This window comes from Sturnira hondurensis, unplaced genomic scaffold (assembly GCF_014824575.4).
Source record: "Sturnira hondurensis isolate 20B ecotype Veracruz unplaced genomic scaffold, ASM1482457v3 Scaffold0000780, whole genome shotgun sequence".
Classification (NCBI taxonomy): domain Eukaryota; kingdom Metazoa; phylum Chordata; class Mammalia; order Chiroptera; family Phyllostomidae; genus Sturnira; species Sturnira hondurensis.
The window spans coordinates 18,874,224-18,897,823 of NW_028073411.1; the positions used below are offsets into that span (position 1 = coordinate 18,874,224).

Here is a 23,600-nt window from a genome sequence, read left to right on the forward strand (position 1 = left end):
TCCTTCAGGTTCTGGAGGCTGTGCCTCCACCACGCCTGCCCTTCCTTGCTCCCTGACCTAAAGGTGTCCCAATGGCCCACTGCCCAAGGTCTCCCCACCAGTGGACAGAAATCTTCTTGCTGCCCAAGATCCCTCCCACCCCCATCTTAGACTGAAACCCAACCAGACCCTCCCCTCCTAATCTGCTGTCTGGGGAGCTTGTGGGGGCCGCCAGCTGTGAGCAGCCCCAGCCCCCAGGGCACCCGAGTCACTGCAGCCCGTACCCAGGTCTCTCTGCACCCGACACAGGCAGCCCCCTCCCCTGCAGCCCCACCCACGCCAGTGGGGTCTCTTGGAGGATGGGGAGATGTTGAAAAGGAACTGCTTGGAGGCCCCGGTGAGGGGAGGGGGACTGGGGGCCCAGCCCTCAGAGACAAAGAAGGAGGGGCTGTTCCAGTGTGAGGCTGAGGGACAGGGCCTGAGGCCTTGGCCTTGGGGGGGGCCCAGCAGTGCCTGGGAGGGATGGTGGGTGTCCCAGCCTGCAAAGCCCGTCCTTGTTTGGAGAAGCTGAGACCCAGCACCAGCCCAGGCTGGGCCATGCCCACCAGACTCCGAGGCCCTGGGGACGTCGGGTGCCTCATGCGGATGCCACTGCTAAACCACACAGGCAATCTCAAGTGCTGGCCAAGCAAGTTGGAGCCTCGTGCCCCCAAGTGGAGAGCGAGATCATTGTTGCCTTACCCAGGGGTGGTGGCCAGGCCCTTGGGATGGTACCCTGCAGGTGGTGGGTGCCTGGGGGGGGCCAGCCCCACCTCTTGGAGGGCAGCCTCAGCCCTCCAAGGCCACCCAGCTGCGCAGGATGGGAATGTGTGAGGGCCCTGGGGCAACACCATGGAGGGGTGTTCGTGGGCCAGGTGCCAGGGTTCCAGCCAGCCAGGGAGGCTGGTGTGTGCACTTGCACAGGGCAGTGCTCCTGTGTGGGGGCAGACACAGAGCCCTGGGGACCCCGGGCCCCGGGCTGACCCTCAGGCCCTGCAGTGGAACTCTGTTCCTGGTCCGGAGCCCAGGCCACAGACGTACTCGTGCACACACATTGGCACAGGTACACAAGACAGGCAGCAGCACACATAGGCAGCAACACTAGTTTAGAGGAAGAAGACGCACGTTTTCTTATTTAACAAAATAAATTAAATATACGAAGCTTCAGCTCAAACTCTATATAAAATTACAGAGGTCTGGGCCACCTTGGACAGTGGGGTGATGGGTGCCTGGCCCCGAGTGGACGTCCAGCCTGGCTATGAGGCCAGGTGGGTCCTGAGCCCCGGGAAGGCCAGGTCTCTGTGGCCCCGCTCTTTCATCATTAATATTATCTTAATTTCATAAATATAAATATTAAGGCCCCCTTCTCTTCGGTAGTGGGAGGTGGGTGTGACCAGAGTCCCTCCTAGGACAGGGCCTGAGATGGCTATGCCTGACGCCCCGGCCCAGGGTGCAGGGACTCCTGGAAACCCAGGACAGGTGGTGGCAAAAATAGCCACCCACCTGCCGAGGTCTGGGCAGAGACAGGCAGGCAGGCGTAGGGCAGGGGTGGGAGTTTTTGGTTTGCAAAGCCAGGGCGTCTCTCAGATCTCCTGCCAGGCAGGGGCAGTGACCGTGCCCCCGTGAAACCCTCCTCACAGGCCAAGGGCTTCCCTCATCCAGGGCTGCTGATGCAGGCCCGAGTGTGAGTGTGGCTACGCCCAGAGCACGCCTGTGTGTGTGGAGGTCTGCCATGCATGCTGTGCCTCACACAGGGTGCCCAGGCTGCTGGCTGCACCCTTCCCCGGTGCGCACCCCCGCAGTGGCCCTCCGCTCCCTGTCTGCCGGCCTGGCCTCTGGTGCCCACCCTGTGGCACCCAAAGCCCCAACAGCAACAGCACCTAGCACTGGTAGTGGATGTGCTGGTGCTGGTGGACTTTGCCCTCCACGTGTGAGTGCGTGTGTGAGTGCGTGTGTGTGTGCGTGTGCACATCTGTGTAGAGTTTGGGGTAAAGCTTGGGGCCAGCAGCTGAGCCTGGGCCCAGCAGGTGCTGGGGGCCCGCCGGGGCCCCAAGCTCATCACACAGCCCCATGCCAGCGGTGGTGCCAAGGCCGGGGGACACAGGCAGGTCCTTGTCCCCACTACGGTCTCGAGTGGTCACTGGCGGGCGGTGTGCAGGCACAGGGGGCACTGGAGCAGGTGCACACGGCTTCTTCTTGGCTTGGCACAGCCACAGGAGCACAGTGCCCAGGATGAAGACAGCGCCGGCTGGGGTGCCGATGACCACAGGCCATGGCAGGCTCGTGGTTGAAGATGAGGGGTGTATGGGTGGCCCTGGGGGCTTTGGATCTGCAGGCAAGAACCAGGAAGAAGGCAGGGAGGGTCAAGAGCGTCTGCACGAGGCCCAAGGGGCGGGGGCTGGGGGCGGGCAGCGTGGTGCACCTGGCAGCACGGTGAGGAAGGCGCTGCGGAAGCTGTAGCCCATGGTGTTGGCACCCAGACAGATGTACATGCCCGCGTCGTCCTGACGGGCACGGGTGATGAGCAGCTTGTTGAGGTAGGAGCCGTCAGGCCGCGACCACACGTCCCCTGTGGGCAGCACCACGAACTTCTGGCCGCCCACATCAATGGTTGAGTTGTAGCGGCCCTCAGAGCCGTACTCCACACGCTTCAGCCACTGGATCACAGGCTTCACGTCACTGCGCACTTTGCACTGGAAGGATGTCGTGCCCCCGAAGTCCACCGTGGTGTTCACGGGGTGTGTGCCCGTGAGGACCGGCTTGGAGCGTGTCCTCTCTGCAGGGGAGACGGCATGTGGGAATGTCCCCAGCCCCGCCCTGGCCCCCCCCCCCCCCGGCTGGCACTCACGGATCACGTCCACCTTGTAGGTCGCGTTGATGGCGCCGGCGCGGTTGGACACCCGGCAGGTGTACTTGCCACTGTCCTCGGGGCGCAGGTTCTTCAGGCTCAGCGTCCACTTTTTCCTGTGCTCGCTGGCCTCAGGGCGCGTCAGGGCCTGGTCATCCTTCATCCACAGGATGTCGGGGCGCGGGTGCCCGCTGGCCACGCACTTGAGACGTACGGAGCTGCCCACAGGCCGTGCAATCACCCGGCGCCTCATCTTGGAGGGTTGTGTGAAGCGGGGCCGTGCTGCGGGTGGGCGGCAGAGAGGTCAGTGGGGCTCCAACAGAGGGGGCCCGCCTGCCCCCGAGGACTGGGGTGTGGCCCACACTCACCCCACTGCTTGCTGGCTGGGTCCTCCTGGCCTCCAGAGGAGCCCTCATGCCCTGGGCTCTCCCTGGCTGGGCTGGTGTCTTCTGCAGAGGGGAGGCTGCATAAGAGGGGTCCCCACAGCACCCCCAGACCCAGGCTGATCCCTAGGCCTGGGCGTCTGGCCAAGCTGTGAAAGCCCTCGAAAGGCCATGGGCACACCCCCCCATCTCAGAGGCCTGGAGACAGCTGGGCACAGCCTGCCCAGCCCACTCCCAGGGTTCAGGTGACCCCAACAGGCTCGGGGGGGCGGCAGGACTGAGAGTGGACCCCCCCCCGGCTCCGGGGGGTCTACAGGCTGGGGGGAGGGGCAGGCGAGGCGGCAGCTGCAGTAATCCTAGCCCACATCAAGGGGCCGGGGGCCGGGTGAAGTGACATGGGCCACATACCACCCCATCGTCCCCCACTCTGAGAGGACAGTGGGGGGGCACACAGAGTGCTCCCATTCCACAGCCCCCGTGGGGGTGGGGCTTGTGGAGGAATGCCCCCTCCCCAGGACAGCCGCGCCTCTGTGAGCCCAGGGGCCAGACTGTCTCAGGCGCCCGCCCTGGCAGGGGGAGCCCAGCTCAGGCCACACCCTAGTGGATGGGCCAGGGCCACTGTGCCCTGAGGGACCCCCCCCCAGGGAGGCCCCACCCAAGAGACCCCTCCCCAAGGGATCCACACAAGGAGCACATGGCGGGGCAGTGTCTAGTACGCATGAGAGCAGGGTGTGTCACTGGGTACGCCGCCCAGGCCCCAAGCCCAGGCCCCAGAGGCAGAAGGGAACAGAAGGTCCTTGGCTTCCCGGCGGCCCCTCTGAACTCTGAAACCTGAGCCTCAAAGTCACCGCCAATAGCAGGGCTGCCAGCCTCCCCAGCACACCCTTCAGTGGGTCGACCACTAGGCCCCACACTCGCTCCTGCTGCCCCAGTGGCCCCAGGCTCCAGGACAGCAGGCCCTTGGGAGGAAGGGTCCCAGAGGGGCTGAGGACAGAGGTCAGGCCCCATCCTGGGCTCGGAAAAGGTAGCAGAACATCCTGGTAGCCATGGGCCTGGCTCAGGCTAAGGGGGTAGGGTGGGGGCCATGGGGAGGGCTGGCCCCAGCACGTGCCGTACTGGTGGCACTTACCAGTCACAATGAGGGTGTAGTTGACGCTGAGGCTGCCAAAGCCGTTGGTGGCCTTGCACACGTAGGCCCCCGAGTCCTCCCGCTCCACCTCCTTCACCCGCAACCCCTGAGGCAGCACACGGAACCGGCTCCAGCCACCATGGATCGTGCGGCCATCCTTAGTCCACATGGTCAGTGGCGGTGGGTCCCCCTCCACAGGGCACTGCAGCCGAATGGTGCGGCCCAGCCGGGCCACCTGCCGAGGGACCACCTTGTCTGCCATCCTCGGGGGGCCTGTGGGCAGGTCACAGCCTTGTCAGGTGGCGGTGGTGCGGTAGGTGCTGGGAGCTGGGGCGGGGCTATCTCTGAGGACCCCCAGTCAGGACTCCACCCCGGTAACGCTGGAAGCACAGGGCCCTCCCCCCAGACCACTGTCTGCATTTGCCCACCAAGGGCTGGGCCACAGCCACCAAGCACCCGCTACATACCACTGCACAGAATCAAGCTCGGCCGGAGCAGCTCGCTGGGACACATGTCCCAGGAGAACAGGGTGGCTCTCATCAGCCCCCACAGACATGCCAGAGTGTGTATGTGTCCACATGTGCACAAGTCATGTAGCTCCCATGTAGCACCCCTGTGGCTGACGGCCCAGGCCTGTGTGTGTGGACTCAGTCTGCCCGGACGAGGGCCTCCCTGCTGCCAACCACGGCTAACACGCAGCTTAGCCCACGGCCGGGGGTGACAGAGTGAGTGGAGGGTGCACCGGCCCTGGGTGCAGAATCCCTGTCAGGTTAGCAGTCTGTGCCCAGTGCCACCAAAGGAGAGGACCGTGGCACCCCTCACTGTGGCAAAAAGCCCACATCTGGTCTCAGGGCCTCAAGAGTCAAGTGCAGGGACAGTGGGGCAACCAGGCCTGGAGGACACTCAGTAACTGGCCCACTGGGAAGGATACACAGGTGTCCAAAAGCACAGGGGTCATCTCCTGGCCAACAACACAGTTGCCCTGCCCAGGAGCTTGGCCAGCCCAGCTCCAGGACCCTGCCTGCCATCCCATGCTGCGGCCACTTTAGGCCCAGAGGGCCAGTGTCCAGGTCCTGGCCTCACAGACACTCCTGGAGGTGGTGGCGGCTCCCAGATACTGCTGAATGGGGCCTGAGGGCCACATGTGTTTTTAATAACCAGCTGGTATTCCTTCAACATGCAATTACCAGCTGGTTACACCGAGGCCTTTGCAACCAGGGCCACACGTGCCTCTGTGAGGCCAATAGACACTCATGAGGCAGCTTCCCACGCCTCACCGACCCCTCCAGGACCCTCCCAGGGCACTGAGCCCCTCACTCCTCTCTAGGGGCACCAAGGGGGGCTGGGCGCCACTCCCACTTAAGGCAGGGAGCTGACGGCCCAGGGTTCAGGGTCTCTGGTTCCCAGTGGGGAGGGGCTCCTCCCAACCCCACCCACTCCCTCATCCTGCCTGGCACACCCCACTCCGCCAAGCCCACCCTGCCAAGATGCAAGTCCACTCCCCATTCTGCCTGGATTTGGGCCACTCCCACCCACCACGTGGCTTCTAGATAGTGCACCAGGGCCCCGGGCCCCTACACTGCCCACCAGCCCCTCCTCACCAGCTGCCACTGCACCCCTGTCCCTGGTAAGGGACAAGAACTGCAGAGGTGGCAAGGGTCTGAGGCCACCTCTCTCTAACTCCTCAATGGTCTGCATGGCCCCCCAGGCCCCCCCCCAGCTGGAGTGGGAGGGGCTGCAGGACCCACGGACAAGGTCCCAGCCTCATTCCCAGGCAGACCCAGCCCGCCACCTGTCACTGTCTGAAATTCCACCATTCACCAGGCCTCTGGCTGCAGGACAAAGAGGCCCCCAGGCCTTCCCAGCACCCTGGGCCTCCACACTGCCACCTGGGCTCACGAAGATAGGTGCAACTGCTCAGCAGGTGCAGGGAGGGAGGACAGTGCCTGACCTCCCCGTTGGGGCTTGCCCGTCCCAACACCCCCTGGGAGGGCACGATGGAGCGAGGGCCCGACACCTCCCTCTCCCCAAGGAGCCTGCTCAGCAGCAGAGGGAGGCCTGACCTGCCTGGGCTGGAGGAGTGGGGGTGTCTCTCAGGCGGCAGCAACCGAGCTGTTCAGAGAGGTTGTGATGCCCCTCCATTCAGCATCCTGCAGAGCAGAGCCAAGAACGGCCAGACGGCCGGAAGTGTGGCCCCAGGGCGGCCCTGTGAGCAGTGCTGGGGGACAGGCGAACTGGAGCCAGCCTTATCCTAAAGCAAACAGTCCCTTCCCCACCCCTGCAGCCAGACTGCCCCGCCCCACACCGACCCAGGGCCAGGCCAGGCCCCTGGGCTGCCCACACCCGCCCCGGCAGGGACTCCAGCAGGCTCCAGGGAGGAAAGCCCCTCCTGCAGCTACCTGGGAACACAGCTCTTGACACGATGGCTGCGGCTCTGTACTTGGCCTGGGGACACAGCCCCACTGGCCACCTGGGCAGGGTATCCAGACCCCTCAGCACAGGAAAACTAAGGCGAGGAGGAGGCCGGGGTGTGCAGGGGAAGGCCCAGGAGGGAAGCCCAATAGCAGCTCCAAGGCAGGGCCTTGGTCTCCTCCAGGGACCCCCCCCCGGAACCCCCTCTCTGTGAGCACCTCTTCCAGGAAGCCCCCAACCCTGCATATGTCTAAGGCTGGGTCAGGACAGTGACCCACCACCAAGGGCTGAACACGCAGGTGGGGGCAGAGAGGAAGTCTGTCCCCCTTTCCTTTCCTTTCCTCCTCCCCTGGCTGTGGGGACAAGATCAGGAATGGGGGGTAGGGGTGCCCCGGGACTGGTGTGCAGTGACCTGGAGGCCCCACCCCCAACCGTCCTCCCCTGAGCTCAGGTGTCACCCACACCCTGTCACGTCAGCTGTCCCCCAAACGCAGAGGCTGCTCCCTCCGAGACACAGACTGCCCAACTCTGTCCTCAGACAGTACCCCCGTGCGCACACCGCCCAGCAGTGGTGCAGACCTCCCACAGAGGGATACGACCCACCTCAGAGGGCCTAAGGCCCAGGCCCACTGCTATCGCCCACCAGGCCAGGTTTGGTAAGACAAGAACCTTCTGCCACCCCATGGGCCCAGGGACGGCAAGGGGAGCTGGGCGCAGGGCTGCATGGAGAGGTGACACACGGGGAGGGGCGGGGACAAGGCCCCGTGCTGTTTCCAAGTGCCCTGGCTCAGCACTGAACCCAGGGCCTCAGCCTGCCCCAGCCTGGTGACCTTCCCAATACCCGCCCCCCTTTGTCTGTCTGTCTGTCTGTCTGTCTGTCAGAGGCCTAGTCCTGGAGTATCAGCCTGGCTTCTCCCCACACCCGAGGCTGTCTGCGGGCTCTGACCTGCTGACCCTGAGCTCCTTCAGGATGGCTGGGCCAGGCCCTGCCCTGCTCCAGGCCCTGCAGGGGTGGCAGGTGCACTGCTGTCTCAGGCCTCGCCCCACACCTGCTTCCCAGCTGGTGACACCCAGGCTGGTGGGGCAGATACAAGTGGGAGTGAGGGTGCCTAGGGACAGCCAGCTCATCAGGGCTGCCTGTCCCCAGCAAGCCCTGCAAAGCCCCAGAAGTTTCTGGTGTGGAAGGAATTCTCCAGCCCGGGTGGGTGTGCATCTGGGCCAGTCACGCAGGGATTGACTGTGGCCTGAAGGCACCATCTAGGAGCCCCTAACCTGCTAGACCCACTTCTCCCGGAGGAGCCAAGAGGCCTGGGGACAGCACAGGGGACTGATCAGAGAGCAGGGAGGAGAGGCAGCTGTGGCCAGGACGCCCGCACCACGTGGGCCCACTCTAGGAGGGCAGGGGGACCCGTGTCCCTGCCCCGCTGTGAGAGCATCCAGCACAGGGCTGGCTGGGAGGCCTGACATTGTCAGGCGCCAAGCTGGTGTAGCACGCTCATATGCACACACACTCGCCCTCGCATGGGCTCCCAGCCCTTGCAAGGCCCAGGGCAGCCCCAGCGCGCCCACAGGGGCTGTGGTGGAACTGGCAGGACCTGCAGAATGGGTGGTTGCCTCAGAAACAAGTTGGCTCTGGGCACAGCCAGGGGACAGCCTGACCCACTGCTCAGGCAAGCTGGTTGCAGCAGCCAGCCCCTCTACTGCCCAGCAGGGCTCTGGGCAAGCAGATCAGTCCGCTGCCTTCCCTGAGGTTCTCAGGGGCCCTGCCCACAGAGACCCTCCTCCTTGCTGTTCCGGGGACACTGGGGGTATCACCCTGATGGCGCCCCTGCCCTGGGGAAGCCATGGAAACTGCTGGCAGCTGACAGTGACCAGGGAAGCGCCTAGATCCACTGCCACAGCACCCACGTAGGGGCCTCAGTTGGACGCCTGGAAGCCCCTACCTCATGTCCAGACCTTGCCAGGCCTACCAGACTTCAAGCTGGCTCCCCTACCCTGCTGCTCGCAAACACCACTCACCTGGAACTCGGGGCCCATCACAGGCTCCTCGGAGGGGCCCCACCCCCAGCTGTCAAGCACCCAACAGGCCCTTTCCATTGGGGCCTCCCTCAAATCCCAGTGCAGGACCCTGACTACCTGAGTGCTCATGTCACCTAGGAAACATGACGAGGATGCTTCCTGAGCCTGGAACCCCGGGGCCAGAGGTCGGCAAAACCGATGCTCTGCGTGCTGTAAGGACTCTCGCGCTGGACAGTCCGACCCACCCAGCGGCCAGGGCTCCTCCAGGCCAGAGAGCCCCTCACACCCACCGATGCCTGCCCCACCTGCACGGAGGCCCAGGGCCACATCACATTCCTCGGGGGCAGGTCTGAGGCTGGGCCGCCCAGCCCTCCAGGTGTGTGGGTGCTCACGCTGTGAGCCCACAGGCCCTGCCAGGAGCAGGCAGGTTCAGCAGGAGGAGCACAGAGGCTGCACAAGCCCTGGCCCTGGGCAAGGAGCTGCAGGCGCCAGAGCGGGTCATAGCCCAGGTCTAAGGCCTGGGTGGGCACAGCGCCCTCCTCCTGCCCTGGCTGCGTATTCTCTCCTCAGCCATGAAGTCCCTCCCGGGCTGAACTTGCCAGGCCAGAAGAAAAGCAATTGTTTCCTGCCTGGATGGGAGGCCTGGGTCCCAGCAGCCCTGCTGCTCCAGTGCCCTCCCTGCCACCTCGCTCAGGGGACAGTTCCTAGAAGCCCCACCCATGCTGGTTCTCCCAGGGGTGAGGGTGGGGGGAGGGTTGGGAGTGTGAGGACATGCAGGGCCCAGACCTGCTGGACTCCAGGCCCTGTCTCCAGCCACCCAGCACAGGCATACCCAGTGCAGACTCCATACTGGGGACGGGGCTGTGGACAGGAGAAAAGCTCTCCGTGACAGCCCCCACAACGCCCCTGAACTCCTCAGCCAACCAACCTCCCAGCCCAGCCCTGGCCTGTCCCCGACTTAGTCCCCAGTCCAAGTAGACCAAGGCACCCACGTACCCTAGATGTTTGCCCTGACCTAGGTGCTCGGCCCCTCCACCCAGAGGCGCCCATCTGGAAGCTTTTCCTCTCCTTCTAGGCCTGTCCTGGCCTGGCCCTGTGATGCCCATGCCTCTTCCCCTCCCCCGAGCCTGCCTAGGCTGTGGGCCCTGGGTGGCAGCACCCCCCACCCCATAGGCTGAGGACAGGGCCCAGAGAGCAGCCTGGCTGGACACCTCAGGGCTTGGTCAGAGACATCCCATGGCCACCACTGGGAAGAGCAGATGATGGGCACGGGGGATCACAGCCTGGAGAGGGTGCCTATGGGGTTGGGGACAGCAGCTTAGGTACCCCTCCCTTCCATGTTCAGATCTGCCCGCTGAGGCTGTCACCAGGACACACCAGGTGAGGCACAGCACAGACCACATGAGGCCAAGGAGGACACCCCGCAGTGGGTGGGTAGCCAGCGGCAAGTGCACAGCGTCACAGCCCGCCTTCCCAGGACAGTCAACAGGGCCTGGGCAAGCCACAGGCTGGGGCCGCTGCGAGGGGAAAACCAACATTTCCATGGTCGGCCGAGGCGCCTGGCAGGAGCTGGAGGCCCATTGATCCTGCACAATGGAGAAGGGCCTGTGTTTCCAGGCCCAGCCAAAGGAGACTTTGTTCACGGCTCCCTCCCCCCCCGCCCCCGAGGGGACAGTGATTTATTCTCCCTTCCAGGAGTGGGGCTTGAGTACACGAGGCGGCTGGCCCGCACCCCACCTGGCAGTGCTTGGGCCTGGCTCCCGCTCGTCCACCTCAGTCCACCGCCCTCTGGCCTGCTGCTGCCCAGCGGGACCTGGGGGGCAGGGTGGAGGTCCCTGTAGCCCAGCCTGAGGCCATGGCCCTCTGATGCTCACACGCATCCTGATGGCTACACGTGTTCCCACTGAGTCACACACACGGCAGACCTAGAGGCCCCAAGCCTGCCCTCCCCTGGGCGGGGGCACCCCACATGGCCAGCACCCAGCTTCCTGGCATCTTTGTTGAGTTCACCCCGCGCACCCTGGAGGGCTGGCTGCTCAGGACCACTCCACAGCGCCCCCACCCTTGGAAAAGTTCCAGCGCAGCACTTCCCAGAAAACCCCCAAAACCACTTCTTCCAGAGTTAGTTGAGAAAAGTGTTTCGTCTGAACCTCTCAGGCTCCCACTGTGAGAAATAAAATGGAAACGGAGAAAGCCAAATTCCATCTCTTCTCAACTTTGGAAAAAACAGTTCAAGACAAACCTACCGTGATTGTGAAACTTTGGGAAAAGGGGAACTTTGAAAACATGATCCGGCTCCAGAGATGTGCGGGCTCCGGAAGTGGTGACACCACAGGGAGAGTGACTTTCAAAACTCCCCACGTGCGCTCTGTGCCAGTTTGCCGACCCAGAGGAGGTCCCCCCTGACCCGCTCACCCGGGAAGTGGGGAGCCTCAAGTCCAGGCCCAGAGAAGCCAGTGCAACTCAGGAAGAGTGCCTCCACCCACCCCCCCGAAACCACAGAGGCCCAGCCTTTGGACAGCGGCCCCCAGCTCCCCGCTGCGCAGAGCCAGCGGAGCTGGATACCAGGCGCAGCTCCACGGCGGAGGCTGAGGGGCACAGGGTAGGGTGTGGCCCTCCAGAGCCCCTCAGCGCCAGCGCAGGCCCTGCTGCCCACTGTCACCTCCCATTCCATCTTGGGCTCCCACCAATGACCAGGCCAGGACAGCAGCCTCCAGAGCCTCCCCAGTGTAGTGGCCAGGGGACAGGCAGGTGTGGGGATGGGGGCGTCCGAGCAGATGAAGGAAGAGTCAGAGTCTGGGCCACCGGCTGCCTGGGGCCTTGCTGAGCATAACCCAAGCGCCCACAGTGCCCAGGAAGCTGCCCAGACCAGCCATGGCTGGGCAGCCCCCACCCCCAAGCCAGCCAGCCAGCCAGTGCCCGGCGGGGAGGGCGGCGGGGAGGGGGGGGTACCGTGGCATGAGGCCCACCTGGGCCGCCGCCCGCCACCCAACACCCGAACGTGGCCATATAAGGCCGCATAGGGCTCGGTGCGCCCACTGGGCGGCAGGGGAGGGGTTCAAAGCCTCATAGGACTAGCGGACAGGGCAAGGACGATCCTGAGTGGTCAGCACACCCAAAGGGCCGGCCTGGCCACAGGTCCCGCCTAGCTGAAGGGAAGCCAGCACAGACCATGGCGGGCAAGAGTCTGCGGGTACACATCACCCACTACCCATCAGCTGCGGATGCCCCGCTGGCTGGGGCTGGGGGCAGGGCAGGGGCCCCTCAGGGGCAGCCCAGGCTTGCCCACTTGGACATCAGGTGTGTGTGTGCACTGGGCTCCGGCATGGTGCAGGCCAAGAGCACCATGTCCAACCTCACGTAGGCTGTCCTTGGGGTCTGTCTTGAAATAGGCCCCACCTATTTCAGTACAGTACAACGCCACACAGTACAACACCCCTGGGGGCTGGGGACTGGGTACCTGAGGGTGGGCAGGCACAGGGCTGGATCACAAGTCCCAGACCCCAAGAATGTCCCCACTATCCCCACACTGCACCCTGGCCACCATGGGACTTAACTGGGTCCACTGTGGCCAAACAGCCCACCCCCCAAGAATCCAAGGTGACCAGCAGCCCTCAACTGCGGGTTCTCGTGTGTATATGGATGTGCGTCCTGTGGGGAGCAGGGGCCAGAGCCCACCCAGCCAGCAACTGTGGGCCCCCCTAGGTGAGCTGGGGGTGCCCTTAAAGAAGTCCCTGCAGGTGAGGTAGGGGTGCCCAGGGGGTCAGAGGGGGCCCTCTGGGTGAGCTGAGACTCCCAATGGGTGAGGGGGGTCCATAGGTAATGGGGGCCCTTGTGTGAGCTAGGGGTAAGTTAGGGGTATCCTATGGACAAACTGGGGGAACCCCAAAGGTGAGTTAAGGGTGCCTCCAGGGTGAGCTGGGGCCTGCAGGTGAGGGGCCACTAGCATGAGCCGGCAGGGGCGGGGCGCAGGCACGCGCCAGGCGGGCACTGGGGCAGAGTTGAGGGCCGGAGGGAAAGGGGCGGTGCTGGCCGAGGCCGGGGCGCTGGGCCGGGCGCCAGGACTCACCTCGGGCGGCCGCGGCAGGCGGGAGGGCCCCCAGCAACAGTGGCGGCAGCAGCAGCAGCAGCAGCAAAGCGGGGCTCGGCGTCATCTCGGCCTGTCCGGACCTGGGAGTTTGGGGGTGGGGGGCGGTCACTGGCGCGCGGGGTGCAGGGCGCCACCCTCCGGCCTAGGGCGCCGGACCACGGGGGTGGGGTGCGGGCTGGTGCTCCGGGCGGAGGAAGCGGCGGCGGGGAGACCGTGGGTATCAAAGCAGACAAAGGGTTTACACTAATTACCGCCTCCCCGCCGCCCCCTCTCTAAGCACCGTCTGGATTCCTGGCGCTTGTAACTCGGGCCTGCCCGCGGGACACACAACACCGGCGGCCCCGCAGATAATCGCCTGCGCCATTAGCGGACAAATTTGCGCTGGGGGGGCCACGTGGGGTGCCGGGGGGGCGGGGCGCGCAGGACCCCGGAGCGGGCGGGAGCAGCGACGGCGCGTGCCAGGGCCCAGCGGCGGCCCCGCGGATCAGGGACCGTGACCCTCCCGGCCTGCGCCCTGGACCCCGGACCGCGACCCTCCCACTCAGTTTCCCAGTTGTCCCCTGGGGCCGCAAGCAAGCGCGGAGGGGCTCACCTCGGCGGGGCTTGCGGGCGGTGGGGCTCAGGGCCGGGCCCGCGGGGCGCGCTGGGCGGTCATCGCCGCCCCGGGCGCCGCACCCCGCCGCCCCGCGCCCCCGGGCCCGGCCTCGGGACGGCGCGGCGCTACCTGGGCGCGGGCGGCTCGGGCCGGGGCCGGAGTCCGGGGCAGGGTGGGGAGCGAGGTCGCGTCTAGGGGCCGGAGACCGGCGCCGGGGTCCCGGGGCGGCGGGGTGAGGGACCCGGGGCGGCGCGCCGCGAGGCGTCCTTCCCTGCGGGGCTTTGTCAACTCTCTCAGAGCGAGCGCCGAGCTCGCCGCGCGCCCCGCCCCGGCACAACTTTTCGCCAATCGGAGAGCCGCGGCCCGCCCACTTCCCTCTCGCCCCGCCCTGCGCCCGAACTTTCCGCCAATCCGAGCGCGCGCTCGCCCCGCCCGCGGGGCCCGAGGGCTTAACTCTTGCGGTGCGGAGGCCCGCGGGCGGGGCTGCACCCCGGGGCGCAGCCCCGCCCTCATCCGGCCCAGCCTCCACCCGGGCCCGCCTCCTCCAGGTCCCAGCCCCGGGTCCTGGCCCCGGCCCCGCCCTCACCAAGCTCCGCGAAATGCCAGGTGCTTCGGAGCCCACCCCACCTCTTTGCAGCCGCCTCAGAGGCCCCAAAACCAGGGCACCCTCTTCCCCGGCACCCCCAGAGCTGACCTCTGGCCAGCTGCATCCGGCTGCCCAGGAGAGGAAAACTGGATGGCCTCGGGCGCTTCTGGGCCTCGGGTTTGTGTTTTGTGGAGCCGTTGGAATCAGGCGTGATCCAAAACCCAGCTCCAGACCAAAGCGCCGGATGAGGAGCCCAGGCTTACCTGGTGCCCTTGACGGAGGGCAGGTGTGTTCCCACCGCTCACCCGCAGGCTTCTAGCCTCTCACCTGCTACTGATAACACGGGACCTGAATAACGACGGTGGTAGAGAACAGCACACACAGCGCCGCCTTTAATCCTCTCCGCGAGGCAGGTGTCTGTCACCTGGTGCAGATGAACTAATGCCGGCACGGGGAAGGCAGGTAATTTACCCGAGAGCTCCCAGCCAGTGCGGGGCATGTCCAGGACCGACAGGGCTGCTGTGGAGTCCAGCTCTCCTGAGGCCCTTTCTCTACTCTGCCCCACCTGCTCTTTGCCTGCACGTGCTGGCTCCCATGCCTCCCCCCACTTCCGCTCCTCGGTCTCTCAGACACTCACACTGTTCTCTCGTCCTTTCCCACGCGACCTCCTCCTCGTCCAGGTTCCCCCCCGGCTTCCCTCCACTGTCACTTCATTTGAATTGAAAACCATTTTTGAACACAACCCTGACCCTTCTGTGGTTCACCAGCGCCCACAACACACAAACACTGTGACTTTTGAGGCCCTGGATGCCTGGGTCCTGCCCATCTCTAACCCAACTCTGCCCAAATTACAGCTCCCCCTCCCCCCAGTGCAGTGCCCTCCCTGGCTCCCCTGGGTCTGCCCACGGTGTTTCACTGGGAACACTGCCTGGAACATCTTCTCCCCTCTCAGGAGGCCCCTCTTCCAGGAAGCCTTTCAGGGAAGACTGGAACTGGGGAGGCCTTGCAGGCCAGTGTCCCCAGAGCAGAGGACAGTTTGGTGAGGGGTACCAGCCATCAGGATCTGGGGCCCATCTGAATGAGGCCCAGCCTGCCCACCCTTCCCCAGCCAGTGAGAAGGCAGGTCCCCACATCCTTTCTCTGGGCCCATATGAGCATGTGTGGGCCAGTGGAGGCCAAGAAGGCAGATCTGAGTAGCTGTCCTGAGTTTGGAGTCAGGCTCTGCAGGCAGGTGAGAGGCCACTACGAGCCACCATCAGGGCCCACCTGAGGACCTGAGGCTGGCGCTGGGGGACAAAATGGCATGTGGGTGGAGAGGTCCCAGGCTGCCCTGGACTTTGGACTTCCAGGACGGGTTTGTGAGGAGACACTGCCCGACCGTGAAGAGCCCCACAGGTGTGCAGGCTGCTGAGGGCAGGAGTGTGGGAAGGTGGCTCTGCAGTAGGAGGTTAGAACAGGAAGTGGGCAGAGGGTGGAGGACAAGAAGGACAGTGGGGAGGGATCACAGCAGGTGATTGGGCTCAGGTGGGTTGGCAGTACAGACAGGTGGGGAGGCGTGGCTCCTGCGGGGTGTGTGAGTGAAAGCCGATTGTCCTGAGTTCTGCGCCCCGCCCCATCTGAAGGTGCCCAAGGCTCAACCAACTCCCTGAGCGGGGACACGCTGCCCCCTGGCGGAGGCACTGGGCGTGGCGGCTCGCCTCCCCTGCTGCTGCCCAGCCCAGCTCCGCCCGCCTGCACCCTCTCTGCCTCACTCCCCACCTCAGCGCCAAGCCCGCCCATCCCGGCCCAGGCCGCTTCCAAAGCCCTTCATCCAGCGGGCTCCCACGGCCCCTTCCTGACAACTGTCTGGGAATAAGGAACCTCATCAAATCCTCCCCCTTTTAAACTGAGGCTCAGGGCGTTCCCTAATGGTTGGGTCTCCGTCTCCACACCTGCAGTTCGATCGCACAGAACAACGGTGAGGACTGCAGGAGTTTCTGTCTCCCACCTGCCCCGCCCAGGTGAGCCCCGAGAAGTATTAATTTGCTAGTCATATCGTCATTGTTAAACCGTGACAAGCTGAGCCTGGCCCTGAGCCTGGCTCTGACACTGGCTGGAGATGTGGGGTGCAGTGAGGAGGCCGTGGCCCCAGCCCTCCCAGAGATGGAGTATTAGCAGCAGGTGTGGGTCCCGATGAGGCACAGAGAGTGGACAGGGAAGTGAGCGTGGCTGTTGTATAGGCTCTGCTCCTGCTCCAGACGAAGTGACAGTCTGAACTGACACACTCTCACCTGAAGCAGCACACACACGAGACTTCAGCAGAGGCAAGTACACATGAAAAGCACCCAACACACCAGGCGTCACGCAAAGAAAAGACAGTCATCTTTGAGAAATAGCAGACAAACAAGGGGGAGCCTAGGATGGCCCCTGTCCCCTGGTGTCCCCCACAGACAGGGGATGGAGAGGGCCAGGTGGAGGGACATGTGGCTCGAGTTCACGGGGAGAGTCCTGGAGAGGAGAGAGTGGCATAGAAAGGGGGCCACAGACACCTGGAAAGGTGTGCCTCAAGGCTTCGGCAGAGAACAGGTGGGTGCGAGAGTGGGGAGAACCCAAGAAGGGCCTGGGAAGTCAGCACCCAGTGGGAGAGAGCCACACGGGACACACATGGTCCCTGAGAACCTTGTGACCAATCTAAGGAGCATCGGTCAGGGAAGAGAAGGGTTCTGCCAATTGCATGTGGCTCTGGCACTTCCCACCCAATCTTGGCGGCGAGGCCCAAAAGGATTTGTTCCCAGGTAACTGAGCCACAGAACAAGTGCAAGAAATGCATAGAAATTCAAAATGAGCCAGCACCCAGACACAGTGGGGCACAAAATGTTGGGCGTCTGTCCCAGAACTGGGAGGCATGAAAAGAGGCCCGAAGTTACAGCCGACATTGAGGGGGGAAGTCACTCAAATAAGCCAGGAACAATGGAGGTGGGAGAATTAACAGACGAGAGCGTCGTGCACACCTGCTGGGACTCTCTCCCCTGGGGGAGGTGGCGAAAGGCTAGTCACAGTGAGCAGATGTGGGAACAATTTTCAGCCCCCGCCTGGACCTCCAGAGGTGAAAGTTGTAATGTATGAGATAAATAATACATGGATGGGAATAAGGACATTGCGAAAGGAAAGACTGATGACCTTGAACACATGGCAACAGATACTCTCCGGGAGAAAAGGAGAATGCTGGGACTCAGAGGAGGCCCGCGTGAGGTGGTCAGGCCATGTGTCAGAGGCATCAGAGGCCCCAGGAAAGGAGGCAGAGGTGAAAAATAAAAACTGTTCTAAAAAAAACCAGCCAGACTTTTTCCAGACGTGTTGGAAAACATAACCCCACAGTTCCCCAAAGCTCAAGAAAACCTAAACACAAGAAGCATGAAGAAAACTACACCAAGGCAAGTACGTCACTGTCAAGATGCTAAAAAAAAAACAGCCCTGGCTGGTGTGGCTCACTGGATTGAGTGCGGGCCTGTGAACCAAAAGGTCACTGGTTCAATTCCGGATCAGGGCACCTGCCTGGGTTGTGGGCCAAGTCCTTGGTCCGGGCTCATGCAGAAGGCAACCGATCAATGTTTCTCTCCCTCCCTTTCTCCCTCCCTTCCCCTTTAAAAAATAAATATTTTCTTAAGTAGAAAGAAAAGAAATCAGGTTAAAAGAAGAAAAGGTATTAATACCAAAGCAACCACTAAAATAACCTACCAGAGGGTCACAGCTAGAAAAGGGGGAAAGAACAGGTGAGACAGATAAATGGTCAACATCAGGATGGTAAATTTAAACCCAACCAAATCGGTCATCACACTAAACGTAAGCGATGCAAACGTTCTGGCAAAAAGGCCCCGGTTACCAGATTGGGTCAGAAAGCAATGGTCAGCTCCGAGCATAGATATGAACGGGTTGGACGTGCAGGGGTGTGGGTGTGTGCCACACTGACACACACCGAAGGTTCTGGAGGGCCCGGCACTGTCGGACAGCGCAGACGAAGAGCAAGAGCGGTTCCTGGGAGAAACAGGGTCGTTTCAACTCACGAGGAGGACACGGCGACCCTGACCGTGCACACACCTGACAACAGGCAAGAAAAACCCATGAAGCAAAACTGACGAGGACGAAGGGGTAAATCCAAACTATGCACAGAGATTCCAACACCCCTCACCCAATATTTGACTCAATGAGCAGACGAAAGTCACTAGGAACGCCGAAAACTTGAGCGAGTCCACTAGCTTGGCCGAGCTGATCTCCTAGAACAGCCCAACATTTTCTGGGCTGCACGTCTCAATGTATTTGAAATAATTCAAGTAATGCAAAGAATGTTCTCTGACCACATTGGAGTAACACTCGGAATCACTAACAGAAAGGTGTCTGGAAAATCCTCAAATATCTGCAAACCAAATAATCCACATCTTCGTTTCCCACGACAGAAGAAAGCAAAAGGAAAATTAAACATCATTTTGAACAGAACGGAAAGGAAAAGACAGCATATGAAAACATACCAGTTCACGTGTTCCTTGGACAGAAATCGATAGTGCCAAGCTGCAGCCCATGTTACAGAAGCCAGGTCTCTTCTATCCAAAGAAACTAGAAAAAGCTGAGAGCACGCAAACCCCAAAGAAAACAGAAGAAGGGAAACGGCCAAGGTCACATTAGAAAGCCAGGAAATCGGAAACATAACGGAGAGATTTAATGAAACAGAAAGCTGGTTCTTTGAGAGCAGCGAACTCGATAGGTCCCTTCCAGAGGCACCTGGGGAAAGAGAGACAGGACATGTCACTGCAGGTCCTCCACACAGTGAAAGAACAATAGCACATAGTATAACTCGGTGCTGCCAAATCAGACCCTTCAGATGACATGAACATATTCGGTAAAAGACAAAAGCTGCCAAAGTTCAGTCTAGAAGAAATAGATAACCTGATTATGCCATTAAACAACTTGAATTGAGTTAAAAAAACTCATCCCAAAGAAAGCACCATGCCCAGAGGGCTTCCCTGAGAAATTCTACAAAATATTTGAGTAGGAAATAAAACTCGCTGGAGAGAAGGGAAGCCGGCATGGCCAGAACAACGTCAGTCCCGGACACACAGACAAACCATTTTTCATTTCCAGTCACCAGACCCAACAGTATGAAAAATGGGCAGCGCATCACGGCCAGGTGGGGTTTACCCCAGGGAGGCACCCCTGGCTTAGCTCTGAGCCCTGGTCAGTGAGGGGCACTCAGTGAACAGAAAGAACACCCACACGACTGTCTCGACAGATGCAGGAAAGACACGGGTCCAAATCCCACGCCCACGCCTGACCTTCAAATGGACAACTCTCCGCCAGCTAGGCACGGAGGACTTCCCCGACCTGCTAGAACACACCCGCAAAGTCAGTGTGGCCACGTCACACCGAACTGTTCAAGACTAACGCTCACCCCAGCGCCGGAGCCAGACCCGGACCCGGACCGGGCCCCGGGCTGATCTTCCCACGCCGTCCAACACAGCAGTAGGAGGCTCAGGCGGCACAGATTACAAAGAAATGAGAGGAATGATGTGATCATCGAGTAGAAAATTCTACAGAATCTACAAGAAAAAAGGCACTGAACTAATAAAATCAGTGCACTTCGAGAGGTGGCTAGATGCCAGGGCAATACCTACACATTTCTCCCCGGGGGTGCAGGTGTGGGGTGTTGCACGGCCCTGTGGGGACAGGTTCACAGGCCCCCGAGAGCCGAGTCCTGCCACCCAGTTACCACTCCCTAGGTGTGCACCCAATGGGAGAGAAGGACCCAGCCGACAGAGGTTCAGACACAGCTGCTCACAGCCACTTTATTCACAATTGCCCCAAACTGGAAGTGACCCCGGGGTCCATGGACAAGTGATGGGCTGGTGACAGGTCATCCAGTGGGGCCCTGTGGACGATAGGAGGGGTGAGCGATGGACACAGCCCCGAGTGAATCTCGGATGACCGTGCTGGGTCGGAGGAATCAGTCAGAGCACACAGGTGGCATGTTGCCGTCTGCACCGCATCGGTCCAGAGGTGGAGCCGTGGCTGCCGGTGGCGAGGGTGGGGCGGGACACCAGACAAGGGAAGGGTTTGCTACACAGGTGGCAGCCACGGTTTCCCGACACAAAGGTGTGAAAAACAATCAAATTGCAATGCTTTAAACAGCACAGTTTGTTGTGGGGACTATACCCCAGGAAAGGCAGTGTTTAACACCAGCTGATGCGCCGGGAGACCGAGGTCTCCGCTCCTTCTGGGTGGAGGCCAGGGTTCCCGGCGGCTGAGGGGACCCCACACCAGTGCCTGCTGAGCAAGCGTGCGGATGCCTGAGGGCAGTGCCCTTCAGACTTCCGATGCACAGACAGCCTCTTTGGGGTTCTGACCCGGGGCTGGGCAGCTCTGACCTTTATCATAGTGAGACTTCGCGCCCTTGTCCTGAGCCTCCCAGACCCGGGCTGGTTCATGGATACAGAGCTTGTGACGAGGGCCCGGATCCCTAAGCAGAGTCCACACTGCAGGCGCTGGCATATCCCCAAGTATGGATGGGCCCTTGCGGCCCTCTCCTGGGGACTGACAGCGGCAAGGGAAGTGCCAGCTTCCTGGGGTTGCTGTGTGCTGGTCTCGATCGCGAGAACCGTCCTCGATGTTGTGTGGGGCGACATGCCCTCCTGACCCGCAGGGCACCAGCCTCAATGGAGGGCTGTGCGGGTGCCAGGGCCCTCCCTGTCCCCCTCTCCCTCCCCTGAGCCCCTCCCTGGGGAAGCTGCAGAGATGGTTAGTTCCCACATCAGAGACTTGTTGGAAACATGTCAGAAACACGGGGAGAGGCAGGGGACCCATTCCTGCTCTCTAACCGGACAGGTCGGTGCTGAACGACACATGGGTGTCTTTGCCACGCCACTCAGCGCACAGCCGGCCCACACACGCTCTTTTCTGTCCCGTCAAGGAAGCAGTCAAGAGCACTCTGCCACCTCGTGGGAGGGGTGCAGGCACATCTTCACAGTTTATTGTGATGGCAGCCATCTCAATATGATCCAGAAAGTTGTTTTCAAGCTGAGTGGGCTAGGCGGGCAAGGGGGGACTCAGGAGCTCAGTGGGTGGCAACACGCTCCGAGGTCAGAGCCTCAGGGAAGGTTAGGGATCTCACAGTGTCAGAAATATGGGGACTTCTGATTTAAAGGGAGGTAAGTGTTGCCCTGGCTGATGTGGCTTCGGATTGAGTGCTGGCCTGCGGACTGAAAGGTCACAGGTTCAATTCCCAGTCAGGGCACATGCCTGGGTTGCAGGCCAGGTCACCAGTAGGGGGCATGTGAGAGACAGCGGATCAGTGTTTCTCTCTCTTTCTCCCTTCTTTAAAAATAAATAAGTAAAGCCTTTCTTTTTTTCTTTAAAGAGGAAGTTTTTAAAAATAATAAAATAACAAAAACACAGTGAGGTTAGCTTCTGTACCTCACTGTGCCCCTTCTAAGAGGCATGGTGCTCACCGGGACTGTGAGTTTGGGGGAGATCACGCTTGCTGCTCGCCCCATTCCCTGGGCAGCAGGTGATGTTGGCAGGAAAGCTCCTGCGTCAGGTCCAGGTGTGACAAGGCGACATGGCCACCTGCCGCAGACTGCCTGAAGCCACGGGGGCCTCTGGCAGCCCCGGCCCAGCCCCGGGCGCCCTGGCGCAGGCCCACCTCATCCCCTCGTTAGCTTGCCTCTGCCTGGAAAAGCCTCAGGCTTGCATCGAAGCTCTGACCCAGCTTCCCAAGTCGCCCAGTGACCCAGACACACTGAGAGGTGAGCACTGGCCCGACAGCTCCAGCTCCCGCTGCAGTGCCACCTGCCCTCCCCCACGCCTGAGCTGCTGTGGGCTCCCTGTCAGCTGCGTCTCCGTGGGCGGAACCAAGGTGGCAGAGCTGGCTCAAGCGTGGCTCTGCCAAGGGCAGCATCCAAGGGGAGACCAGTTGGCCAAACTCAGAAAGCCCAAGGTAGGAAGCTTGGGGGGCCAAGGTGGTCTGGGGAGTGAGGGTCACCACATCCCACAGGGACACCCTTGTCACTCCAGGGGGCATGGGGGACACTCTCCAAAACAGGGCCTGGGTGCAGAGCAGCTGTGGCAGCAGGGACAGAGACTGTGCGGGAGCTGCCATGGGGGCCTCCCCCCAACCCCTGCCAGTCTCGCTGCAGAGCCCAGGCTCCACCCACACCAGCAGTGTGGGCACAGAGCGGGCACGCTTCAGCGCTCTGGTGGCCACCTGAGTGCATGAAACCTAGGAAGCCACAATCATGGTGGAGATGGTGAATCACCATTCCTGTAGACAGAGGGACGGAGCACAGATGACTGCTCCAGAGCCACAGTCACCTGCAAAGAGGGAGTCCCTCCCACCAGGACAAGTGCAGTGGCCAGGCCAGAACCCACAGCTGAGGCACAGCCTTGAGCGTGTGCCACCCGCCACACCCCTCCCTGCCCCAGGACATCTCGCTCCGCACATCTGCGGGTCCTGGCGTCCAAGGAAGGACCTGGTCCACCAGGGAACCCAGACCCCACCTAGGAGCTGGAAGCCGAGATGGCCCTTGGCTGCCAGGGTCCTGGAGCCACTGTGCGAGCAGGTGGAGGACTCTGCTTTGCAGCTGGGGTGACGGACCCCCACACCAGGCCCTGAGCCCTCAGGCACCCCCATGAGAAAAGGGGGCATGGGGAGCCCATGCTGGCTTTGGGGTTCAGACAAATGTATGACCCAGTGGACACCTCCCACCCGTGACCAGGCAGCTGGTGGCTCCTGAGCTTCTCACATAGACACCAGGCAGGCAGCTTGGGGGAACCAGAGGGTTGGACTGGGCCTTGTCACCTGTCTGCCCTTCCTGGCCCATCTCCATCCATCGCACTGGAGTCCAGGGCCCCCTGAGGGACGGAGAGACTGGACTGGGGTCAGGGCCTCCTTGCCCTCCACTCCACTCACAAGGCCCCCCTGCCCAGGGCCCCTGGTGTCTGCTCCTGTCCAGGTGAGGTCCGCACCTGGGAGAGCGCTCCCTCACCTGTCCTGCCTGCCTGGGAGCAGTGGGGGCAGGGGTTCTGTGCCACCCCCCAACAAAGCAGGGGGGCTTCCCTGCCCCCGGACCTCAACTCTGGATGTCCCCAAACTGTCTTCATCTGACCACACCACCTGTTTCCTCCTGGGCCCACAGATGGGACAGCGATGCCCCCAGAGGTGGCCTGACCTGCTGCTGGCCAGAGTCTGGGCCCCACAGCCTGGAGCCCACCCTGCCCCAGCCCGGCAGGGCGGAGGGCAAAGTACAGTGGGGATGCAGGCAGTGGGGTCTCCCTGCAGGCAGAAGGTGGGAGCGGAATGGGGCCTGCTGCCCCCTTGGTGCTCACGGAGACCCCCCCGAGGGGGACAGCCTCCTAAAGGCAGCTGCGCCTCAGCCGCCTCCAGCAGCTCGGACTTGCTGGTGCTGCACCCGCTTCCCCTCCCGGCACCTGGGGTTGGGGAGAGGCCAGGAAGGCACGCTCCAGCCTGGGTCTACCCACTAAGGCACTCCAGAGC

The 23,600-nt window shown here is 62.3% G+C and overlaps 1 protein-coding gene across 2 annotated transcripts; it reads right to left on the minus strand.

Moving 5' to 3' along the window:
- Positions 1-1,119: 1,119 nt before the first annotated feature.
- Positions 1,120-13,757, minus strand: FGFRL1 (fibroblast growth factor receptor like 1). 2 transcript variants are annotated; one of them, XM_037047296.1, is made up of 7 exons: positions 13,492-13,757; positions 12,879-12,979; positions 4,379-4,651; positions 3,235-3,315; positions 2,867-3,148; positions 2,441-2,794; positions 1,120-2,347 (listed from the first exon to the last, which is right to left on the minus strand). In XM_037047296.1, exons 2-7 carry the CDS (start codon positions 12,961-12,963, stop codon positions 1,899-1,901), a joined length of 1,524 nt encoding a protein of 507 aa, XP_036903191.1. In that variant the 5' UTR covers positions 12,964-12,979; positions 13,492-13,757; the 3' UTR covers positions 1,120-1,898. The 2 variants fall into 2 exon arrangements, with proteins under 2 accessions (XP_036903191.1, XP_036903200.1); XM_037047305.1 differs by lacking the exon at positions 13,492-13,757 and adding an exon at positions 13,180-13,269.
- Between the last annotated feature and the right edge of the window lie 9,843 nt (positions 13,758-23,600).

Coding starts and splice junctions, on each gene's coding strand:
- FGFRL1 (XM_037047296.1), bottom strand. CDS start 12,963: ATGACGCCGAGCCCCGCTTTGCTGCTGCTGCTGCTGCTGCCGCCACTG. Junction 4,652..12,878: donor GCCTGCCGCGGCCGCCCGAG/GTGAGTCCTGGC, acceptor ACCTGCCCACAG/GCCCCCCGAGGATGGCAGAC. Junction 2,795..2,866: donor CTACAAGGTGGACGTGATCC/GTGAGTGCCAGC, acceptor TCTCCCCTGCAG/AGAGGACACGCTCCAAGCCG.